Source organism: Megascapheus bottae, chromosome 5 (assembly GCF_031878675.1).
Source record: "Megascapheus bottae isolate mThoBot1 chromosome 5, mThoBot2.hap1, whole genome shotgun sequence".
Lineage (NCBI taxonomy): Eukaryota > Metazoa > Chordata > Mammalia > Rodentia > Geomyidae > Megascapheus > Megascapheus bottae.
Window position 1 is genome coordinate 50337803 of NC_143513.1, and position 21236 is coordinate 50359038.

The following is a 21236-nucleotide window of genomic DNA, read 5'->3' on the forward strand; positions in this document are numbered from 1 at the left end:
AATGGTTTCCCTCACTTGTCATAATCAGTAGAAACCTTGGGCTCTCATAGCAAAGATTTACAATAGAACAAAACCTAGATGCATAAGGCCATATAGTATGACACTAAATGAAATGACCTCCAGGATATAGAAACAAAAGCCATATAATGAGTGATTGTTGTCCTTAATGTACTATGTTATCTCTCATCTCTTTTGCTGTCCCTTGGTTATCTCATATTGTTACAGTATTTCACCTTGTTATCTGGTATATTGGATATATGATTATTTGGTTATTTGAAATAGGATAGGGAAGGGGGGAAAACAAGTTGAGGGGCGTGGGTGGGGGGAAGGGAAATGGGGACCAAGACATGAGAAAGGGTATCATTGTTTGTGAAGAAATGCACCTTCTATCTGGTGAATATAATGTAACCCTTCTATTAATTACAATAAAAAATATATGGAAGAAAAAAAAAAGGAGTTGTATCACATGGGAAATATTTATCTCAAGCTCCCTCTGTTGGACACAGAGTGTATGTCAGATCCACACTAAGACTGGAACTCTATGGCCTGTATTGTTGCATTCTTCCTGTGGATAATGAAATAATGGCCATATAAAATGTTAATCTGCCAACATTCTTCCAGTCACCTATTGAAAAAGAACTGATTAAATGCTTTAAATGTACCAAACTTTGTACTAGTGTGTGGGATACAAAGGTAAACACATTAGGGAATCCATGAGTAGCATAACAAAGTTGAAAGATTAGCACTTTATAACTGACTTACAACATAGAGTTCATAGTACAATGCTTAGATAAAGTTTAGGATCACAGTGGAGAAAGTAGGGAAGACAAATGATAAAAAAAAATCCTGTCTTTGCAAACATATCTGACTTATTGTGAATTCTAATATGGCCTCAAATTCATGATCTTCCTGCCTTAGATTTCTTAGTGCTGGGATTACAAGCCTCTGTACTCATGGACAGTTCTTTCACCTCTCTAATTGCACACTACTCTCAGAATGCTGGGACAAGTTTTGGGCTATTTAAGACAAGACTGTCCACAATCAGCACAGAAGCATTGTTTACTTTAAATTTTAGCCTTGATTGTCACAGTGTTAGAGAGTGGTGTGTCAAGAATGAAAGATGATAACTTTTTCCCACAACTTTTCTATAGCATGTGAGAACATGCTTAACAATAACAAAACTAATGAACCTCTGGTGTTTATTGAGAGTTTTAATTGTGCCTTATTTTTCATCTAAGTGTTACCTCATTCTTTCCTTTTGCAGTAAGGGTGGTAAAGATGTAAGTAGACATGTGACTTTCCCACAGCCAGTAAAGACAGTTTGAATCCCTGATCGTCTGATCTCAATCATAATCAAAATTTGATTGCCACAAGACATACTTCATATTTTGTAGTTTTATTTTCTAATATTCTCTATACAAATAAATCAGATTATCTTGCAGATGGGACTCAAGTCTAAACACAAAATTTCTTTATGTTTTTATAGACACCATAGATGCATATGAAATAGCTGATATGTATAAAATGTATATGATTACCTACAATGCGTTTGGTACACCTCTGTTTGCCTGTGACAGGTCGCTTTGTGGTATTTTCCACTTGGGGGCATTCTGTCAATGCTTTAAAAGTTTCAGATTTTGGAGCATTTTGGATGTAGGATTTTAGGATTAGGGATACACAATTTATATGGTCTGTGTTCATGACCCTGGTCAGTACCTGGCTAGCTCTATCTTGGATTTCTTTTTTACCCTACCGTGAAGCTCACAATCCATTCAAGAGCAAATAGACAGCTACAGTGTAAATACATCACCATGAGGCTCTCAAAGAACATCTGCTAAAACTGATAATCAGATTAGAGGATTCAAAGAGCTAATCGGCAAAGTCCTCATTTTCAGGGTTATATTTAGCATGGAGTAATAGACCTCGACCTCTCAAATAGAAAGGTATCTTTCCTTGCAAAAAAATTAATATTACAGGCAAAGAAATAAATAAAAGTATTAATAATACAGGCATATTATATTACTATATTAATTGCCAAAGTACCATACTTCTCCCAATTATTTGTGTTTTGCACCTTTATAGAAAATATATTTGCACTTTAAATCACACAAGAGGGATAACTTGCCATTTGGGGACAGCAGAAGGCACTAGTTACAGATTAGAAAGGAAAAGTAACTCTAAATACTGTCACTACATTTTGTTTTATTGACTACTAGCTGAGGGAAAACCTGAGTTGAAGTAAAAACTGTATTAGAAGAGAGTTGAACATATTGGGTTGGTTATATATACTCAACCAGCCAGGAACATGTGAGCTATTCCTAATGACTAAATCACTCTTACCATGCACCCTAACAATAGAAGTAATATTCTGGCCCAGAGACTAACCCATCAACTACTACTACTCTAGGCCCTTTTTTCCTCTTGACCTATTAAGTCTTCACATGCTTATTCTTTTTTTCTATTTATTTATTTATTTATTTTTATTGTAATTAATAGAGGGGTTACAGTTATATTTGCTAGATGGAAGGAGCATTACTTCATACACATTAATGCCCCTTCTCATGTTTTTGTCCCCATTTCCCTACACATTTATTCTTACAAAAATCAACTTTTCTGCTATTCTCCCCTCTAGTGCTCATGTCTAAAATTTAATAGGTCCCACACAGGATGCCCCATGTCTCTGTTTCCGCCCAGATTTAGAGATCATATATAACTCCAGGCCCTGTTCTTATACAACTCCAGTTCAGTACTTGATTTCTTTTTCCTCTGGAAAACTTTTCATGTTACGTTCACCATCTGCCTTCACTATCCACCATCCTCTTCAACTCCAGTTTTCTCTCCACACTCCCTTCCAATGGAACTTCAAGAGCAAGACAGAATGGGGTATGCTTTGGTCAAGGATAGTCATTATGGAGCCACATTTTCAGGCTCTCCCGTACCTTAACACCCAAAACAGCTTTCACAAAGGTCACCCAAGACCACGTGTTTGACAGCTCAGATTCTCATTCTGGAAATATTTGCTCTTGGTCTCCATGCTACCACATTCTTCTGCCTTTTTTTGCTTTTCCCTTGCCTGGTTACTGCTCCTTCTCAACCAATCTGTCCTTCTCCTCTAGGCAACCGATTAAAGATAGGATGACTCAACACTTAAACCTCTTCTGTAACTGTATCATTTCATGGGGTTCCAACTAATTAAAACTACACATATTACACCTGTAGATGCTTACACCTATACATTCAATTTTGTGTGGCCTCAATCTCCCCTCATAATTCTGAACATTAATATCTATTTAATATCTCTACTTGGGTATCTAACAGACACTTCAAATATTGTAGGTTTTAAGCCAAAGTCTTGGTCTGTATCCCCCATCTTCCCTCCACCCCCCTGTAAATGACATTTCTACAAAAGGTCTCAGGGGAAACTGAGTAATTCTTAACATGTCCTATCTCATCATTGTCCAACCCATTAATAGTTCTGTCAATTCTACCTAAATCATGTTTTTAATTTGTTCACATATTATACAGCTCTGGAAAGCAATCAATATAGTTCAAATATATCGTGTTAAGGGGCTATCACATAATTCCTTATACTGAGTTTGTACATGAAAGCTTTCTGTTTCTACCTTGGTCTCACACAAAATTATGACAGAGCAGAATATGTTTTATGTATTAGATCACAATAAACCTACCATATTATAATAACCCTACTACTTCAAAATGAAGTTACAACCCTTCAAGATATTCTCATTTTGTTCCTCACCAGGGTTTGGGAAATTCTATCTGACCCATCTACTCACTGACTGAGTCCTGTACTAATCTTTCCCCCCTCTCTCTTCACCCCCTTCCATCTCTTTTTCACCTGACTCATCTACTCACTGACTGAATCCTGTATTAAGCTCTTCCTGTCTGTCTGTCTGTCTGTCTGTCTGTCTGTCTGTCTCTTCCTCCCTCCCTCCCTCTTTCTCCTCCTCTCTCTCCCTTCACCCCCCTTCTCTCTCCCTTTCATCTGACTCCTCCATTCACTGAGTCTTGTATTAATTTCTTCCTATCACTTTCTCTCTCTTTCCTCCCTCCCTCCCCCTCATTTTCTTTCCTTCCTCCCTTCCTCTTTCTTCCCTCCCTCTTTCTTTCCCTTCCTTCCCTCCTTCTCTCTTTCCCTCCTTTCCTCCCCCTCCCTCCCTCTCTGTCTCTCTCCTTCCTTCCTTCCTTCCTTCCTTCCTTCCTTCCTTCCTTCCTTCCTTCCTTCCTTGCTTCCTTCCTTCCTTCCTTCCTTCCTTCTTTCCTTCTTCCAATCCTGGAGCTTCAACTCAGGGCCTGGGTACAGTTCCTGAGCTTCTTTTGTCCAAGGTGGCACTCTACCACTTGAACCACTTCTGGCCTTTTCTTTTTATGTGGTATCAAGGAATGAAACCCAGAGTTTCATGCATGGTAGGTAAGCACTTTATCCTTAAGCTACACTCCCAGCCCCTTATCTTGTCATTTTCTTGTGCTCTTTTCTTACTTAAGAACTGAGTTCATAGAAATACCACAAGTTATCCCCAGAATTCTTTGGCCTCAGGAGATTAATCAGTATGTATTTACAGAATAAATACATACTTGCCTACTGATTCAATTCCTACGTGCCACATACATAGAAAAAGCCGGAAATGGTCCTGAGGCACAAGTGGTAGAGCTCTAGCCTTGAGAAAGCCCAAGGATAGCACTCAGAACTTGAGTTCAAGCCCCAGGACTAGCTAACTAGCTAAATAAATGAATAAATAAATTTTATCAGCAAAGTAGAAAAAAAGAAAGAGAAGCTATGCAGAGAGACATTGCGAGACAGTGTTCTCCAGAGACCGATAATCAATGCTCAAAATCTTGTAAACTCATATCACCATTTAATCCTTAGGACCGGAAGCTCAATCTTACTGGTTTGCTTCATCACTTCTCTCTACTGGTGTTTCAGAGTCTAGTGCTTTGTTCTCTTCACTGTTTTATTTGTCCTGATTGTCCCTTTCACATAAAGTCCTTCAGACTCCAGTAGACCATGTTTCTGACACCTGTGTTTATAATTAAAACGTTTTTTTTAACACTTCCTCTTTTTACTCCTTTTCTAATTTATTTTTTGCCTTTGTTATTATTCTACTTAAATATGATATGTTGCATTTCTATATTATCACTATCTCCCCTAGTAGAATGTAAGTTCCTAGAGGTATTTCTTTCATCCATTTTTTTTTGTCAGCCCTTGGACTTTCTCAAGGCTAGAGCTCTACCACTTGAGCTTCAGCACCACTTCTGGCTGTTTTCTATGTCTGTGCTACCAGGAAATCATATCCTGGTCTTTGTGCATGCCAGGCAAGCACTCCACCACTAGGCCAAACTCCCGGCCCACCTTCATCTATTTTTGTTTCTGTAACTCTCCCATAAAATATCTAGAAACATTGCTGGCAGATAATAAACACAGCACATATTTTCTAGGTGAATGAACAAAATGTTAGCTGCTGCACTTCTATTGTCCCAAGTAGAACATTAGCATATTATATAAAGAATAGTATAAAATAACTTTACAATCATAATAATTTCATCTTTGGTGTACATAATCCAGTGGATTTGTTTCTGAATAATCCTATCAAAAAGAATGTTAATAAATAAAATACAATTTAGAGTGCACTGGCAATATTTCTATTTCAAAGAAACTGATTATTCCATTGAATAAAACCATTGATTTTAGACAACAGCTTCAATAATTTCTCCCTAACTTAACCTTTCAGAACTTGAATATTTTATTTATTCAGTATCGTTACTTATTTACTATGGTAAAATGAACAGAAAACAGGCATCCCGTGAATATTAGAGTAGCTCATTTTAATTTGAAAATAAATTATCAGAAACTTAATGGAAATTTTGAAAAGAGATGAAGAGTAATCTAACCCACTCTACATAGTTTTATCTTCCCCAAATCTTTTTTTTGTCAGTCATGGGACTTAAAGTCTGGGCCTGGACACTATCCCTGTGCTCTTCAGCTCAAGGCTAGTGCTCTACCACTTGAGCCACAGTACCTGTTCTGGTTTTCTGGTTATTAATTGGAGATAAGAGTCTCACAGACTTTGAACAGAGATCCTCAGATTTCAGCCTCCTGAGTAGCTAGGATTACAGGCATGAGCCACCAGCATCTGGCTTCCAAAAATCTTTTGAAAAACACTAATGCATCGTAAAGCAAGGGAATTTCTCTTCCTTTCTGTCCACAGTTCCGGGGCCTTACTTTTGTTGCAAGGTAGATCTACCTTTCGTCGTTATGTTTTTACAACATAAACTTTTTCAAGAATTCTGAATAGGTTGAGATATAGTCATAAAAATATTTTGCATTTTTATAGAATTTGCCTTACTGACTAAAGTGTGCTTAACTCCAATTGTTCACAGGTTAGCCTTTTTCTTTGAATTCCTTTCAACAGATATCATTATTGTTGATCATGTTTAACTAGTAAAAGTTATCTTAATATTTAAGACCCGGGGAGTCAAAGAAATATGTATATGCTCCCCTTTTCTAGTTGTTATGACCTTGATTTATACCAAACTTCAGTCTGTTTGCATAAGGAATATTTTTAAAGGCCTATTTAAAGCCATTAGTATGGTTAGTGCCTATGTTATGTTTATAGAATACAAAAATAGAAAATTATAATGAATGATGATGGACTTCAATATGAAGTGGACAGATCACTTTAAAATGTTGAACTACCAAGAATGTAGCAGTGAACATAGACAAGAACATATACCACGCTCATGGGTAGATGCTGTGAGTGATACCATTTTCTGAAAGAATATATAATTGCTGCTGTTTGGTATAACTTTTCTTCAGAAAATATTTTTAAGATTATATTTTATAACATTATATATTTATAAGAATATATAAGAATATATATTTATAAGATTATATTTTAAGATATATTTTATGTTTATACTTAATATGAAGTTAGGCTCGATTGAAATAATTATGTTTTCTTGTCTATGTAAGTGCCAATATTATATATACCAGTTATACTGCATGTGGGACAACTTTTCTTTCATGTATTAAACTTCAGGTAAATGAAAAATATCTGATGTTCCTCATACACTGTTTTTAGTTATTTATTTTGTTTTTGGTTGTTTTTTTTCCCATCTGGTTTATTTCCTGTAGTCACAGTTTGATTTGAGTACCCTTTATCTTGTATATAGGTTTATCTGATTTGGGGAAGGGAAAGGGATCACAGAAAGAGTGAGATGAAATGTGAACCAATGCAACAGTGATACTCACTAGACAGTAAGTTGGAAACGAATCATAACTTGATAAGGAAGGGAAGGTGGGGAAGTGGGAAAATAATGAGTGAAGAGATAACACTGTTCAAAAAGGAATGTACTCATTACCTTACTTAACTGTGACTCCTCTGCACATCACCTTTACCATAAAATAAAATTTAAAAGATTATACAGTATGCCAGGCACCATGGGTCACGCCTGTAATCCTAGCTACTCAGGGGGCTGAGATCTGAGGATAGTGTTTCAAAGCCAGCCAGGGCACCAAAGTCCGTGAGACTCTTATCTCCACTTAATCACCAGAAAACCAGAAGAGGGGCTGTGGTTCAAGGGATAGGGTCATATGTGTGTATATATACATATATATGCAGGAAAAAAATAGAAAATTATAATAAGCAATTTAACCTTTTTTCAAGTGTCCCCTAGGGGTCAGTATCACCCTCACTGAAAACTACTCTCTGACTGGGGTAGAACTGTGATTCTTCCTTCTTCTCCCCTCCCCTTTCCTCCCCTCCCCTCCTCTCCCCTCCCCTCCCCTCTCCTCCTCTCCTCTCCCCTCCCCTCCCCTCCTCTCTCCTCCCCTCTCCTCCCCTCTCCTCTCCTCTCCTCTCCATTTCTTCTCTCTGTCTTCTCCCTCTTCCTCTCCTCTCCTCTTTTAATTTGAGATAGGAATAGACACTGGACCAATAAACACTTGCATTGGAAGCTCAGATTTGCTATCTTTTCTTGTGAGAGTGAACATTTGAACTCTCTGGACCACATTTATCTCACTTGCAAATAAGGTAGAAACCTTGACAAGATGAATTCTTTAAATCTTTGACTTTGATATTACTCTGAACATCTGGAATAGTCATTCAAACAACATATACTTTGTGTCTGGAGGTCCTTGATGGGGTGAAACTTGGATTCTCACTCTACACATTACAGAGATTTTCTTAAAAGATCCATATCATCAAATTTGCAAGTTACCTAGAATCTTTAAAAACACACTTCAGCAAAATGAAGTATTTTTCATGTTAAACATTACTCAATAAACCAGTCACAGATTCTTAGACTTGAGAAATCATTTGTTGATAACATGATGCTTGATAATTTGAAGTACTTCTATATCTAGGCAAATACTGATGACATAAATTAAGTAACGTTGGCATCACATGATGATTTTCTTCTATATACTCAGCAGTTGAAGGTATGTCCATCCTCTCTTGTGAAGGCCTTAATTGTACATTGTAGCTTGAGATCCTAGAGATAGAGCCCAAGGCTCCGACTTTTGTCCAAATCACTACTTTCATCTTTAAGATGTCTTAAAGGAATGAGAAAAAGTGGAATGAGATAAGAATAATAATTTAAAAAGACAAACATAGTTTCAGAAATCTAATATCATCTGAAGTTTCTGGAGTTCTGGAAGTTTCTCAATTACAACCAGAAATTTCAGCCCAGAGGTAAAATGTCTATATGTTGCTATGAATTCTGTCATTGACTTGCCACACATTTTTTTCTACAAGTTATCCTCAGAGGCCAGATGGGAGTTTAATATCTAGGTATCATAATCAGGCAAACTGTTTTCCATTAACAGCAAGCCAATTTGTATAGGTCTATCTATGATAGGCAATACTTGCTGCTGCCAAAGATTGGAAGAGGAGGTGGGTGAGACGATAATAGAATTGACTGTGTATCAGATAAAGGAATCTGAAAGAATCTATAAAGCCATCTATCAGAAGTGCCAAGTAAGAAATTGCAATCTAGAGGTTCAGAGGTACAGGAGTGAATGACGTCAGCTTTGTTATATAGTGCATCACATTGTTATATAGTTCTCATCTGCATTACTAGTCCTCCTTTTTTCTCAAATAAATCTGCAATAGAGATACTGCTATTGTTCTATTTTCCAAGAAATGAAGGCACATCTATGTTAGAAAACTTGGTCAGGGCCACACAATTAGGGAGTGTTGGTGAGAATTCATTTTGTACAAAATACTGTGGTAGGAGTCAGAGACTGGTGGCTCACACCTGTAATCCCAGTTTCCCACAAGGCTAAGGCACAGAAGATCATGATTTAAAGGCCTTGTAGGCAGAAAAGTCCAAAAGACATTACCCAGAAAAACAGCTAGCCTTGAGGTGTGGCTCTAGTACTAGCTGTTTTTACCCGCACTAAGCCTACTGGCAAGTGAAGTTTTCCAACGTGGACAAAAGTTGTCCAAAGGACAGTATCAACAGGTAAAGATCATCAGCAGAAATACTTGTAAAGGTATATATACATTCTGAAAGGGATAAAAAGTAAGCCAGACTTAAAGGAACATGGGCCCAATAGTCTCCCTCATTTGTCATAATCAGTAGAAACCTTTGGCTCTCCTAGCAGAGATTTACAATAGAACAAAACCTAGATACTTAAGGCCATATAGTATGATGCTAGATGAAAGGACCTCCAGGATATAGAAACAAAAGCCATATAACAAGTGATTGTTGTCCTTAATGTTATCTCTCATCTCTTTTACTGTTCCTTGGTTATCTCATATTGTTACAGTATTTTACCTTGTTATCTGCTATATTGTATACATGCTTATTTGGTTATTTGAAATAGGGTAGGGAAGGGGGAAAACAAGATGAGGGGTGGGGGTGGGGGGAGGGAAATGGAGACAAGACATGAGAAAGGGTATCAATGTTTGTGAAGTAATGCACCTTCTACCTAGTGAATATAATGTAACCCTTCTATTAATTACAATAAAAAATATATGAAAAAAATGAAATTGAAAATGGGTTTTCAAATAATAAACTATTACTGAATAGGAAAAAATAGTAAGAAATTGCTTTTTATAATCATGGTATATTGAAAAAAATAAAGAACAGAATAACAAAAACTAAAAATGTCAGAAACACTGGACTCAGATACTCATAGGCTGTTCTTTTCCTGAGCTCATCTGTGGAGACATTTGCCCTAAAAAAACAACAATAAACAAACCAAACTAAACCAAGGCAAAAACATAAATTGTGTCTTTCCAAGAGAATAATGTGACTTTATGAATTTCAGAAAGGAAACAATATTTCACTAGAAAATAAAAAGACTACATAAATACAAGGGCATGCAGGCACTTCTAGTTTTGATGTTGTCAGGAAGATCTGACATGTGATCTGATTAGGTCTGTATTCATAAAAATACTCATTTATAAAAATGAGCTGGAAAGATGGAAGAGAATAAAAGAGGAAGAGAAACGGAGAGACTGAAGTCATGAAGCCATTTGGCTACAATGATATATTTCCCAGGCAATTTCATGAAGTGCTACAGGCAACTGCACCATCTTCCCCAGAGATGTAACTAAAGAGAAAAACGATGACTCAGAAAGGGAAAGTTCATTCTCTTTTGGTGATTTCCTTTGGTAGCCCAGATTTCCTACACTTTTTGTACTGGCTACTCTATGTGCTCTGACCTATGAATTTCAGGTATTATTTGTAAAATACTGCTAAGAAATATGTTAGTGTGTTTTTTATTCTGAAGGTTGCTTATTTATTATATCTCTATCTCATTGGTTCATATTTCAATCTGTTACAATAAATTTGTAGTGATACTTTTTTGTTTAGCTCTCTGTTAATACCAGATTAAGTGCTCTATCAATTTAGGGGATTAATGGGAAGTCTCTAAGATAACCTTCAAGTGACATAAATAGCATAAATAGCATATGACAATGCTTTGACAATGGTGATGAAGGTTGAAGACTCAAAAGTCTGCACCACTCAAAAGACCAGTGGAAAGGAATAACAGGGGAAAGGAGGAGCTTTCCGATTCTATGCTCACTAAATTATATATTAACTGATCCCCCAAGCTCCTGGCAAGTATTGAGATTCAAATGCTTGGCATAATCACATTAATGAAGATTATGAAGAAGCTTTAAAACCCTGAGCCTAGTGTACAGGGCTAGAATTGCTCAGAGATAGAGACAGAGCTCAAAAGAAATTGATTATCAGAGAAAATTTAAAACAAGCCAGTCACAGTTTACCTAGTAAGTTAAGAGGAGAGGGAAGAGCTGGGTAAGATGGACTTCCATAGAGTCTAGCAATTCAAGTATATAATAGAGGCTGACATTCTACTTTTTCAGCAGGTAAAAGATGCCAGTGATCAATATTGAGGATCTGACAGAAAAGGACATACTGAAAATGCAAGTTGACCAGCTCAAGAAAGAAGTGACCTTGGAAAGAATGATGGTAAGTAGCTGAATTCCTGAATTTTTATTTTGATTGGCTCTGGGAGCACTTGATTGTAAAATACAGAACGATCTTTGTGATGTATTTTATTATCTAATGGAAAATGTACTTAAAACTGAACTGTTTACATAGAATTCACCAGAGGTTAAGAAAATTCATCAAAAAAACCCCAAAACAAAACAAAAAAAACAACCCACCACCACCACCACCACGAACAACAACAAAAATGGATTGGGAATTTGGCCTAGTGTTAGAGTCCTTCTCTAGCATGCACAGAGACTGGGTTTTATGCCAGAAATGGTGCTGTGGCTCAAGTGGTAGAGCTCTAGTCTTGAGAAACCCCAAGGACAGTGCCCAGGCCCTGACTTGAAGCCCCGGGAATGGCAAAATTAAAAAAAAAAAAGAAATAAAAAACCCCTAAATTTCTTGACTTAGAAAGGGTTGGAAAACTTTTCTTTAGGTCAAATCTAGCCATTTCCGTGTTTCTGATGTGATCAATAAAGCTAAGACATGTGTTTATATTTTTATAGAGAGGGGAGAGAAAAGGAAAGAGTGAGACATGCAAGACAAAGATCTTATTTTAGCCAAGCATTAAAATAAAATAGTCTATATAGGCCTTTTTGTCTCCCTTGTCAAATTGATAAACTTCTCCTTATTTGATGAGCTATTTGATGGTGCTGATATACATTAAACATGACCTTATCTTTTCCATTCTTACCAGGTCAATAGTAAATGCAGAGGTTCTATTCTTCGATTGCAAATAAAGATAAGGACAGGCACAAGATCTCACTGATTCTTGGTGAAAATATTTCACAGTTCTGTTAAAATATAGGCAGCTAAAATTACAAACCCTTTCTATCCAATGGAAAATGACTAAGATATGGAAAAGAGACATCTACTTTGGATCTCATTATTATAAGGAAAGAACAACAAAAGCTCCACTGCAAGTGATGGCATACATTTTTCAAAGATCTCTTTTGTTAAGTAAAATTAATTTTGTTTTCTTCTCACAGGATTCCCTCTATTAATCCTTAGGGCCTTCATGCACAGGAATGGTAAAATATGGTATCATTAAAGAAATTCTTGATTCATATGCGTGGTAAACAACTTGTAATGAGAGGTAAACACTGCTTATGTATACTGCACTTGAAACTGAGGCTGTAGAAATATAGGTCATATTATCTAAATGTAAAAAAAATTAAATTAAAAAATTTAAAATAATGTTTTTAAAATTAATGGCCAAAAACTGTGGTTTTCAAAAGGTGAGAAGTTTTGAGTGTCATAATAAAGCTAGAAGGAGGAAATGCAGTTGATACCCACTGGGTTGAAGCAAAGTATTGGGGACAAAGTAAAATAGGGAATTTGTATTCTTTTCATACTTTCCTAAACTCTTCTAGTCAAATTAGGATTTTTTAATTTCTCCTATCTTCATAATTGTCTCAAATTTTCCAGTTGCCCTTTCCACACAGTCAAAGCGTGTTGAGCTGTAGAGATAAAAATAAAACCCAGCACAAAAGCTTGCAACACACAGCAGACAAGTTGAAGTCTTTATCTTTATAATTTGGAAGAAATAAATTTTCAGAGTGAACGTTACTTTCATTCTTTGCTTGAAAGGTTCCAAAGCTGTTTCATTATTTTTACACTTCACAAGTCTTCCTTTTTGTCAGTTGTGGAGCTTGAACTCAAAGCCTGTGCACTGTCTCTGAGCCTCTTTTCCCTCAAGGCTAGCACTCTCCTACAGGGACCACAGTTCTACTTTCCATTTTGAGTGATTAATTGGGCTGGTTTCCAACCATGATCCTCATATCTCAGCCTCCTGAGTAGTCAGGATTACAGGCATGAGCTACCAGTGCCCACCTCCACATTGTTTCTTGATCAGCAGGGTAGCAGGCCTCACATGATTCTTTTCTGGAAGCTTCCTCTTGGGAATTTTCTTTGGGGTAAATATATACATCACAATTCACCTGGTGTTGGGAGTCATTCATTTCCCCTATCATTCAACATCTTGATCTTAGAATCCAAAGTAATTTAATATTAAACTTAAAATCTGTGCGTGTTTTTTATTATTCTAGATAGACATTTACATGTGGCTATAAACATGTACACCTATCCCTCCGGCATACATGGCCTACAAGCACACAGATATACATGTATTTTTGTAGTCTGTGTAGGTTATTATAACAGAATATCATTACAAACAATAGAAATTTATTTTGGTAAATGCATTTTTCTCATAGTTCTGGATCCTTGCTCCCTGTTCTCAAATAAGTTGACCTCACATGAAAGAGGTGAGAGGCCTCCCAGTAAAGATGCTAATACTTTCAGAAAGGCTCTGCCCTTGTGACCTAATTACCTTCCAAAGGCCCCACCCCTAGTATCATCTTGTCAAGGGAAAGGATTTCAACAAATGACTTTTAATAAATGTATATATATATAAGATATATAAATAAATATGTAATAATAGATATAAATATTATCATCAAATCAATTTATATTTATTAAATTCATTATCATTATTAGCATATTAAATACATTAATTATATTGCTATAGTATATATTAATAAATATATTTATTATTAAATGTTATTTTCCATGTAATAAGCTTACTATTTATAGATCAACCAATAATTATGGAAAAATTATATATTGCAATATATTATGGTGTAAGTCTTATGGTATAAATGTCAAGTAAAACTAAATTAGCTAAATAACTTACAAGAACAGTCACTGCCCAGAGGGAAGTTGTTTCTTCTGACTATCATGCAAGACATTAATTGAAAATGAAGTGAAGCACTGCTAAAAAGCATTAATAATTGAATTTGTGTGTGTGCATACGTACACCCATATTTATCTTTACATATAAAGAGAAAGTTGGCTTTCTCTGTCTTGGTCCATTAAAGAACTAAAGTTTGAGATTTCCCTAAGCCATTGCTATAATAGTATAAAGCAATAGGGAGCAAACTCCTAAACCAGAGGTATGATTCAATTCAGCCCTTGTTTAGTTACTATGCAAAATCAAGTGTAGGCCATGTTTCAGACACCCAGTACAGATTGAGCAAATCCACCAAAGTACCTGACTCCTTGGAGTCACATGGTATTTTTTTGCATTGTGGAGATCAATCACTGCACATGAGTTTGAAGTAAAATTGCATGTATAGACTCTTGGGAATCCAGGACTAGTGATTTTTCAAAAATTTATTCTCTTCTATCATTACCAGTCACATTGTTTTAGAATGAGGAAAAAGACTCTGTCAGTATTTATTCTGTTGGCCTTCTTGATTTGTGTTCCCAGCTGTGTCCCTGTCTCTGGAAGGGTCTCCTGGCTGAAGGAGCTAGACATTGGAAGCTCTAGGACATTACCCCTTAACTAGAGTGTGCGTAGTGGGGTGTAAAGAAAACCAAGCAGTCATGTCAGAGACAGCTCTTTCCATGTCCTTCCTGGGAAGTACATGCACATTAGCAGAAACAAAGTGCTATAAAAAGTGACAACAAGAAAAATTTATTGTGATTAATAAATTTTTTGAATCTGAAACATTGTGTTTCATATTAAATGAACCATTTCTCTCTCATCCCTCTTAAGGTATCCAAATGCTGTGAAGAAGTAAGGGATTACATCGAAGAAAGGTCTGGAGAGGATCCACTAGTAAAGGGTATCCCTGAGGATAAGAATCCCTTCAAGGAACTCAAAGGAGGCTGTGTTATTTCATAAAGAAAAAAAATCTTTGGGATATTTATCATTTTAATGACAATGCCATTTTTTCCTCATATATAATTAAGCATGTACATGAATGTTTAAACCTATAAATGTGAACTTGTACTAAAAACTGGGACATAATGAAATATAAGTGTATTTCTTTCAGACAGTATTTAGTACAAGGTTTAACACATAGCTGACAATAAATATTGATGGACCCTTTAAAAACAGTATATTTTATGAATGAGTCTCTAGTATTGTCGAGTGCCAGCACACAGTTAATGTTTCATATTTCCTCTTCCCCCTGTGTATGATCACACTGTTCTACCTAGAAATTTCACAGGCTTAATTTTTCTCCACTTTTTTGTTGCTTATGGAAAATCTGTGAGCTGGGAAGGTGGTTTAGCGGTTTGCCTAGCATGCCCGAAGCCCTGGGTTTGATTCCTCAGGACCTCATAAACAGAAAAAGCCCGAAGTGGCACTGTGGAGTGATAGCTTTGAGCAACTAGAAGCTCAGGGACAGTGTTCAGGCCCTAGGTTCAAGCCCCAGGACTAGAAAAAAAGAAAGAAAAAGAAGAAAATCTATTTGTGTGTGTTTGTATGTGTATGTATGTGTGCGAGTGCACATGAGAGTGTACAGATGCACTGGTAATAGGGCTCAAACTCAGGGCGTGTGCCCTATCCCTTCACTTTAAAACTCAAAGCCACAATTCTACTTCTTTAATGGTTGATTGAAATAAAAGTATCATATGTGTTTTTTTGTTCAGGCTGGCTTTGAATCATGATTCTCAGATCTCATTCTCCTGAGTAGCTAAGATTATAGGTGCGAGCCACTGGTGCCTGTCTAGAAAGTCTACTGTTTTTATTTTATTTATTTATTTATTTATTTATTTATTTATTTATTTATTTATTTATTGGTTGGTGGGGATTTGAACTCTATCACTTTGAGCACACCACTTCCAATTTTCTGGTGATTAATTGGAGATAAGAGTGTCACTGACTTTCCTGCCAGGGCTAGCTTCAAACTGTGATCCTCGGATCTTAGCCTCCGACTGCCTAGGTTTACAGGCAAGAGGCTCCAGTGCCAGGTTTAAGTTTATTGTTTGAGTAAAAAAATGATCTCTCTTGGCAGATTATGTGATGTCAATATTTCTGTTATTGAAGGTTTATTTTTGTTTGTTTCCCTTCTTTCCTCCTTTTAATCAATGATGATGGCTTTTACACAACCTCTTCCTACCCAGTTCTACTAACAAATTATAATGCAATAGTTTTCCCCTGAATGCACAGTGGATTAGGGATTTTGTCTGGGGTTACAGAGCACAGGGAATAAACTTTTTTTTAAAAAAAGTTTTGAGCACAAATTTAGGTGTCAGAGACTTCTGCTGCTTTACTGCCTAACTGACTTTGAATACATTTTGTGTAAGTCTTGTTTTTGTCTACTGGAGGATGAATATAATAATCCTCATATCCCCTACTTCCTGAAGTCTAAATAAAACTTTGTAATGGTTTAAAAGAGGACAACTATATCACTTAGTGTATTGCTTGGCTAGTAGTATTACTAGGAAAAGAACTAAATACAGTTTCCAGAATTCGTGAAGATACCTGCCATTTATTCAACTCCCTGAAAAGCTTCATTAGCAGTTTTTTCTATTGCAAGATGAAGTCAAATGATAGACAATTTGTGATTACTAAATTGCCTCTACTTCTATGGAAAATGGCAAATATAGTTAGCCCTTATCAGAAACTGTTTTTGTTCCTGGCATTTTCTTGTTGCTACTGCACATTTTAGTTGCTGTTTTGGAAGATCTCATCATCATCAGGATATTCAGACAAGCAAATTAATAGTTATCTGTTCAAAAATGAGATAAAAATGATCTATTTCTTGACCCAGAGAAGAGCCTGAAGATCATCCTGGTTTGGCTCCCAGATCAGTGCCCTCCCCATATGACCATCAGAAATATACTCATCACGTATCTAAGCACTTCAGTTTGGAATGAAGAAAATAAATGACTCAAAAGTAGGTTGTTAAATTTCTGAGTTCAAGTCTCTGGGTCACTGCCACATACTTCAGTGAAATATGCTTTGGGTCTTAAGAGGCTCCAGGATAAACTGGAATCTCTTATCTCTTGAATCCGAGGAGAAATTTTTTTCCTCCTACTTAAAATTGCAAAATCCTGCTGGGTTCTGGTGTCTCATGCTGGTAATCTTAGCAATTCAGGAGGCTAAGTGCTGGAGGACTGTGTAAAAACCAATCTCCAGTAGACAAGCCTGAGAGATTCTATGTCAGAAATAACAAGCAAAATGCCAGACCTGGAACTGTGACTCGAGTGGGAAGGCCGGCTATGAACAATAACACTCAAGATCCTGAGTTTAACGCACACACACACACACACACACACACAGAATTTCTCTGCACTCATCCTATGTTCCATCCCTTTTTGTTTCTCTAATTTCCACCATAGCATACACCATCATTAACCACACTATATATTTTATTCATTCATTTATTTATTTATTTAATCAGTTTTTATCTGCAAGTTAGTGCTTATTTAATGAAGTATTCCATATATCTTTTTTCTTATCAAATATATACTCTTTGCTATGCCATTCAGTAATCCATAAAACATATTCCTAACCAACATCTTTCCTATTTATTCTACCGCTGGATAGATGTTGAAGCCTGATAACACTTCAGTTAAAACTCCTGGCTCTTTCACTTTATTGAGAACTTTGGATATGCAATTTTAATTCTTTGAAACATTTTTCTTTCCATTTTCAATTATCATATCAGTTACTAGACTGGGCACTCATGGCTCAGGCCAGTAATCTAAGCTACTCAGGAAGCTGAGATCTAAGGATCTTGGTTTGAAGCCAACCCAGGCATAATAGTTCCCATGAAACTCTTATCTACAACAATTAACCACTCAAAAAACAAACAAAATATCTCAAACTGGAAGAGGCACTGTAGCTCAAATGGTAGAGCACTAGCCTTGAGTACAAAGAAGCTTAGGGATAGTGTCCAGGCCCTATATTCAAGCTCCACAAAAGATAAAAAAGAAAAACACACAAAAAAGTCCCATAGAGTTATTGGGATTGATCTTTACTTGGGTATTTATAATTCCTTAGAAGAGAGATAAATATACATGACGAAACCTAAATGAATGCCTTCTGGTATTGTAATCTTTGGAGACTCCTACACTGAAAAATAACAGGGCATCTTGTTTTCCAACTTGAAAATTATTCATACCGATCCCTCTATCTGTAAAGTCCCTCCAATATACCTCATCTCACTTTTTGAAATCTTCTTTTGAGCCTGACTTTTACTCTTCACAATACTTTTGTTTACCTAAGTCATTTATCATTGCATGTTCTTACTATTTGTAGAGTTTTCTTAATATAAATATTGCATGATAAATTTCACAAGCCTGAAGCTCTGTTCATCTTTGAGGTTGCTAATTCAACTGATCATTTGTCTCCACAACTTATTTTGTTATTGATTGATTTGGAAGTACTGGGGTTTGGATTTGGGGTCTCACACTTTCATACGCATGCTCTAACTCTTGAGTTATGCCCTCGAATCTTTTAGATTTACTAATTTTCCAGACACAGCCTCAAGTTTTTACCAAAGATTTCTTTAGGAAAGTGGAATATCACTTTCATTTGCTTGTTTGTTGAGATGGGGTGTCTCACTAACTCTTAGAGCTGACTTTTTTTGAAACATGATCTTCCTGATCTTTTCCTCTAAAGTAGTTGAGATTATAGGTTTGCATGATAACTCCTTGCCCTTGTCTGGCTTCATATTTAATTTAATTAAATGTAGGCAAAGAAAATACTTATGAAATGTTTATATTGGACATATTCAGAATTCTTATGGCTTAATAACACTAAAACAACATTAGCGTAAATTTATATTACTTAGAAACATAAGTTGTCCTGAGAATTTTGAATAAGGGGGAAATCAAAGGAAGGAAGCTTAGAGAAAGATGATCTGTGAAGGGAGAAATGAAATCATGACCTTCCTATGGGTGGCACAGCTATAGCTGACAGTGACTTTGTTCCCAGGTTACTATTTCAGGACCAGGGGGAAATGGCATTAGGAGTGATGTAAGAATCAACCTAGGGGGGCCGGGAGTTTGGCCTAGTGGTTAAAGTGCTTGCCTAGCATGCATGAAGACCTGGGTTCGAATCCTCGGTACCACATATAGAAAAAAAGCCAGAAGTGGTGCTGAGGTTCAAGTGGTAGAGCTCTAGCCTTGAGAAAGTCCGAGGACAGTGCTCAGGCCCTGAGCTCAAGCTCAGGACTGGCAAAAAAAAAAAAAAAAAAGAATCAACCTAGGAAACCAAAAGTAGGCTTTGAGCAATATTAACCTTAACCAAATTAACATTTGTTTCTTCAACAAAACTTTCTGATATTAGTAGCAAGGACTTGTCATATACTACAATATACCATGTGAGCTACTTGCAAGTTAAGGGTATTTTGTACACATAGGAGAGAAACACAAATGACTAACATTTCATCATGTTTAACATCCTGAGCCATTACAAAGTCAAATCAAACCATACTACAATTCCATCTCACCTCAATCAGAACAGTAGCCATCAAAGAAACAAACAACAAACAGTAGCCTGGATGCAGGGAAGAAAGAAAGTCTCATACACTGATGGTGGGAGTATAAATTAGAGATACCACTGTTGAAACTGCAAATAAAGAAACTGAAGCTCCTAAACATTTTCTTTGTGAATGATTTATCATACATAAATACAAAGATACAACATAAGAACTCATCTCTTTCCCTTCTTCTGCAGAGGTATTATGCTATTACAAAATAATACATAAAACTCATGGCTAATGGCAAATAGGACTCATTAAGTTTTGTTATTTTTTTCCTCCATCACGGGGCTTGTACTCTGTGCCCAGGTTCTGTTCCTGTGCTCTTCAGCTCAGGTTTAGTGCTCTTTCACTTTGAGCCACAATGCCATTTCCAGTTTTCTGGTGGTTAATTGGACCTAAGAATATTACTGGACTTTCTTTCCCTAGGCTGGCTTTGAACCACCATCCTCAGACCTTAGCCTCCTGAGTAGCGAGGATAACAGCTACCTGGACAATAAGTTGTTTCATATTCATTAAGGATCAGTGATGGAGTCTGGTATGAAACACTGAACAAAACAAAGCTTGTACTTATTGAACTGAACACCTTCCTGCGTGGCTAAGGTCAGGTATCTTTAGCTATCCAGTTTCACTCTTTACCTGAATTTAAATATTAACAAGTTGTCCCTTCAGAGAAGGGAAAAACCTTTATATTTTATTTTTCTTCTAGTCTGAGTGCTATTAATAAGATTTTCATTTATAGTCAAAGGGAAAATGTATACTCCATGTAAATCTTTCCCCACATGAGATATTTTTCCTGATTGCAGGATGCAACCGGCAGTGGGATAAATACTATACTATTTTCCAGAAGTTGGAGAAATCCATCCCAGATGGCTCTCCCGTCCACATCAAGAAGGGAATTGAGCCAGGAATTCAAATGCCTCCGTGTTTGTTCAAATGAGGAAAGGGATTGATCATAGGTAAACTAATAAAACCAAATATTTGGGTGTAGAGAGTGGAGAACACTTGCTGGTAGAAACTCTGAAGAATTCTATTCCTCCTCACATCCTCCACTAAAAAAACAGAGAGCAAAAATGCTTACTGAGGAGGCAGATGATTATATATTGGCAGAAAATATTCGTGCAAGTTACAGATATTGTTCACACCCATTGTCCCTCTTCCCCTGACCCCCAATGTATAAACTCCCTGTTAGGCCTTTTACAAACTGAAAGGCCATGCACTAGCAGAGAGTTCTGATGTGTTTTTCTAAGGCTACAGCTGACTTTCCTTTTCCCTTGGGCTTTTTCTCCAGCGTCTACATTTTCCAATACATATGCATGGAAAAGTTAGATACTGTGTATTTTTAAAACTTGGAGAGAGGTGAGGGGCCGTTATTTCCTGCTGTGTGGTGTCCTCCTTTTCCTGGCTTCACGAACAAAACCCGGATGTAACTTGGAAACCAGTTTAAAAAAAAAAAAAAAGGAACAAAAG

At 36.5% G+C, this 21236-nt stretch overlaps 1 protein-coding gene across 2 annotated transcripts; it reads left to right on the top strand.

Moving 5' to 3' along the window:
- Positions 1–6620: 6620 nt before the first annotated feature.
- On the top strand, positions 6621–15172 carry Gngt1 (G protein subunit gamma transducin 1). 2 transcript variants are annotated; one of them, XM_090332347.1, is made up of 4 exons: positions 6621–6627; positions 8991–9025; positions 11389–11463; positions 15044–15172. In XM_090332347.1, the coding sequence occupies exons 1-4, from the start codon at positions 6621–6623 to the stop codon at positions 15170–15172; spliced, it is 246 nt and encodes an 81-aa protein (XP_090188473.1). The 2 variants fall into 2 exon arrangements, with proteins under 2 accessions (XP_090188473.1, XP_090188474.1); XM_090332348.1 differs by lacking the exons at positions 6621–6627; positions 8991–9025 and having other exon boundaries at positions 11368–11463.
- The last annotated feature ends 6064 nt before the right edge of the window (positions 15173–21236 follow it).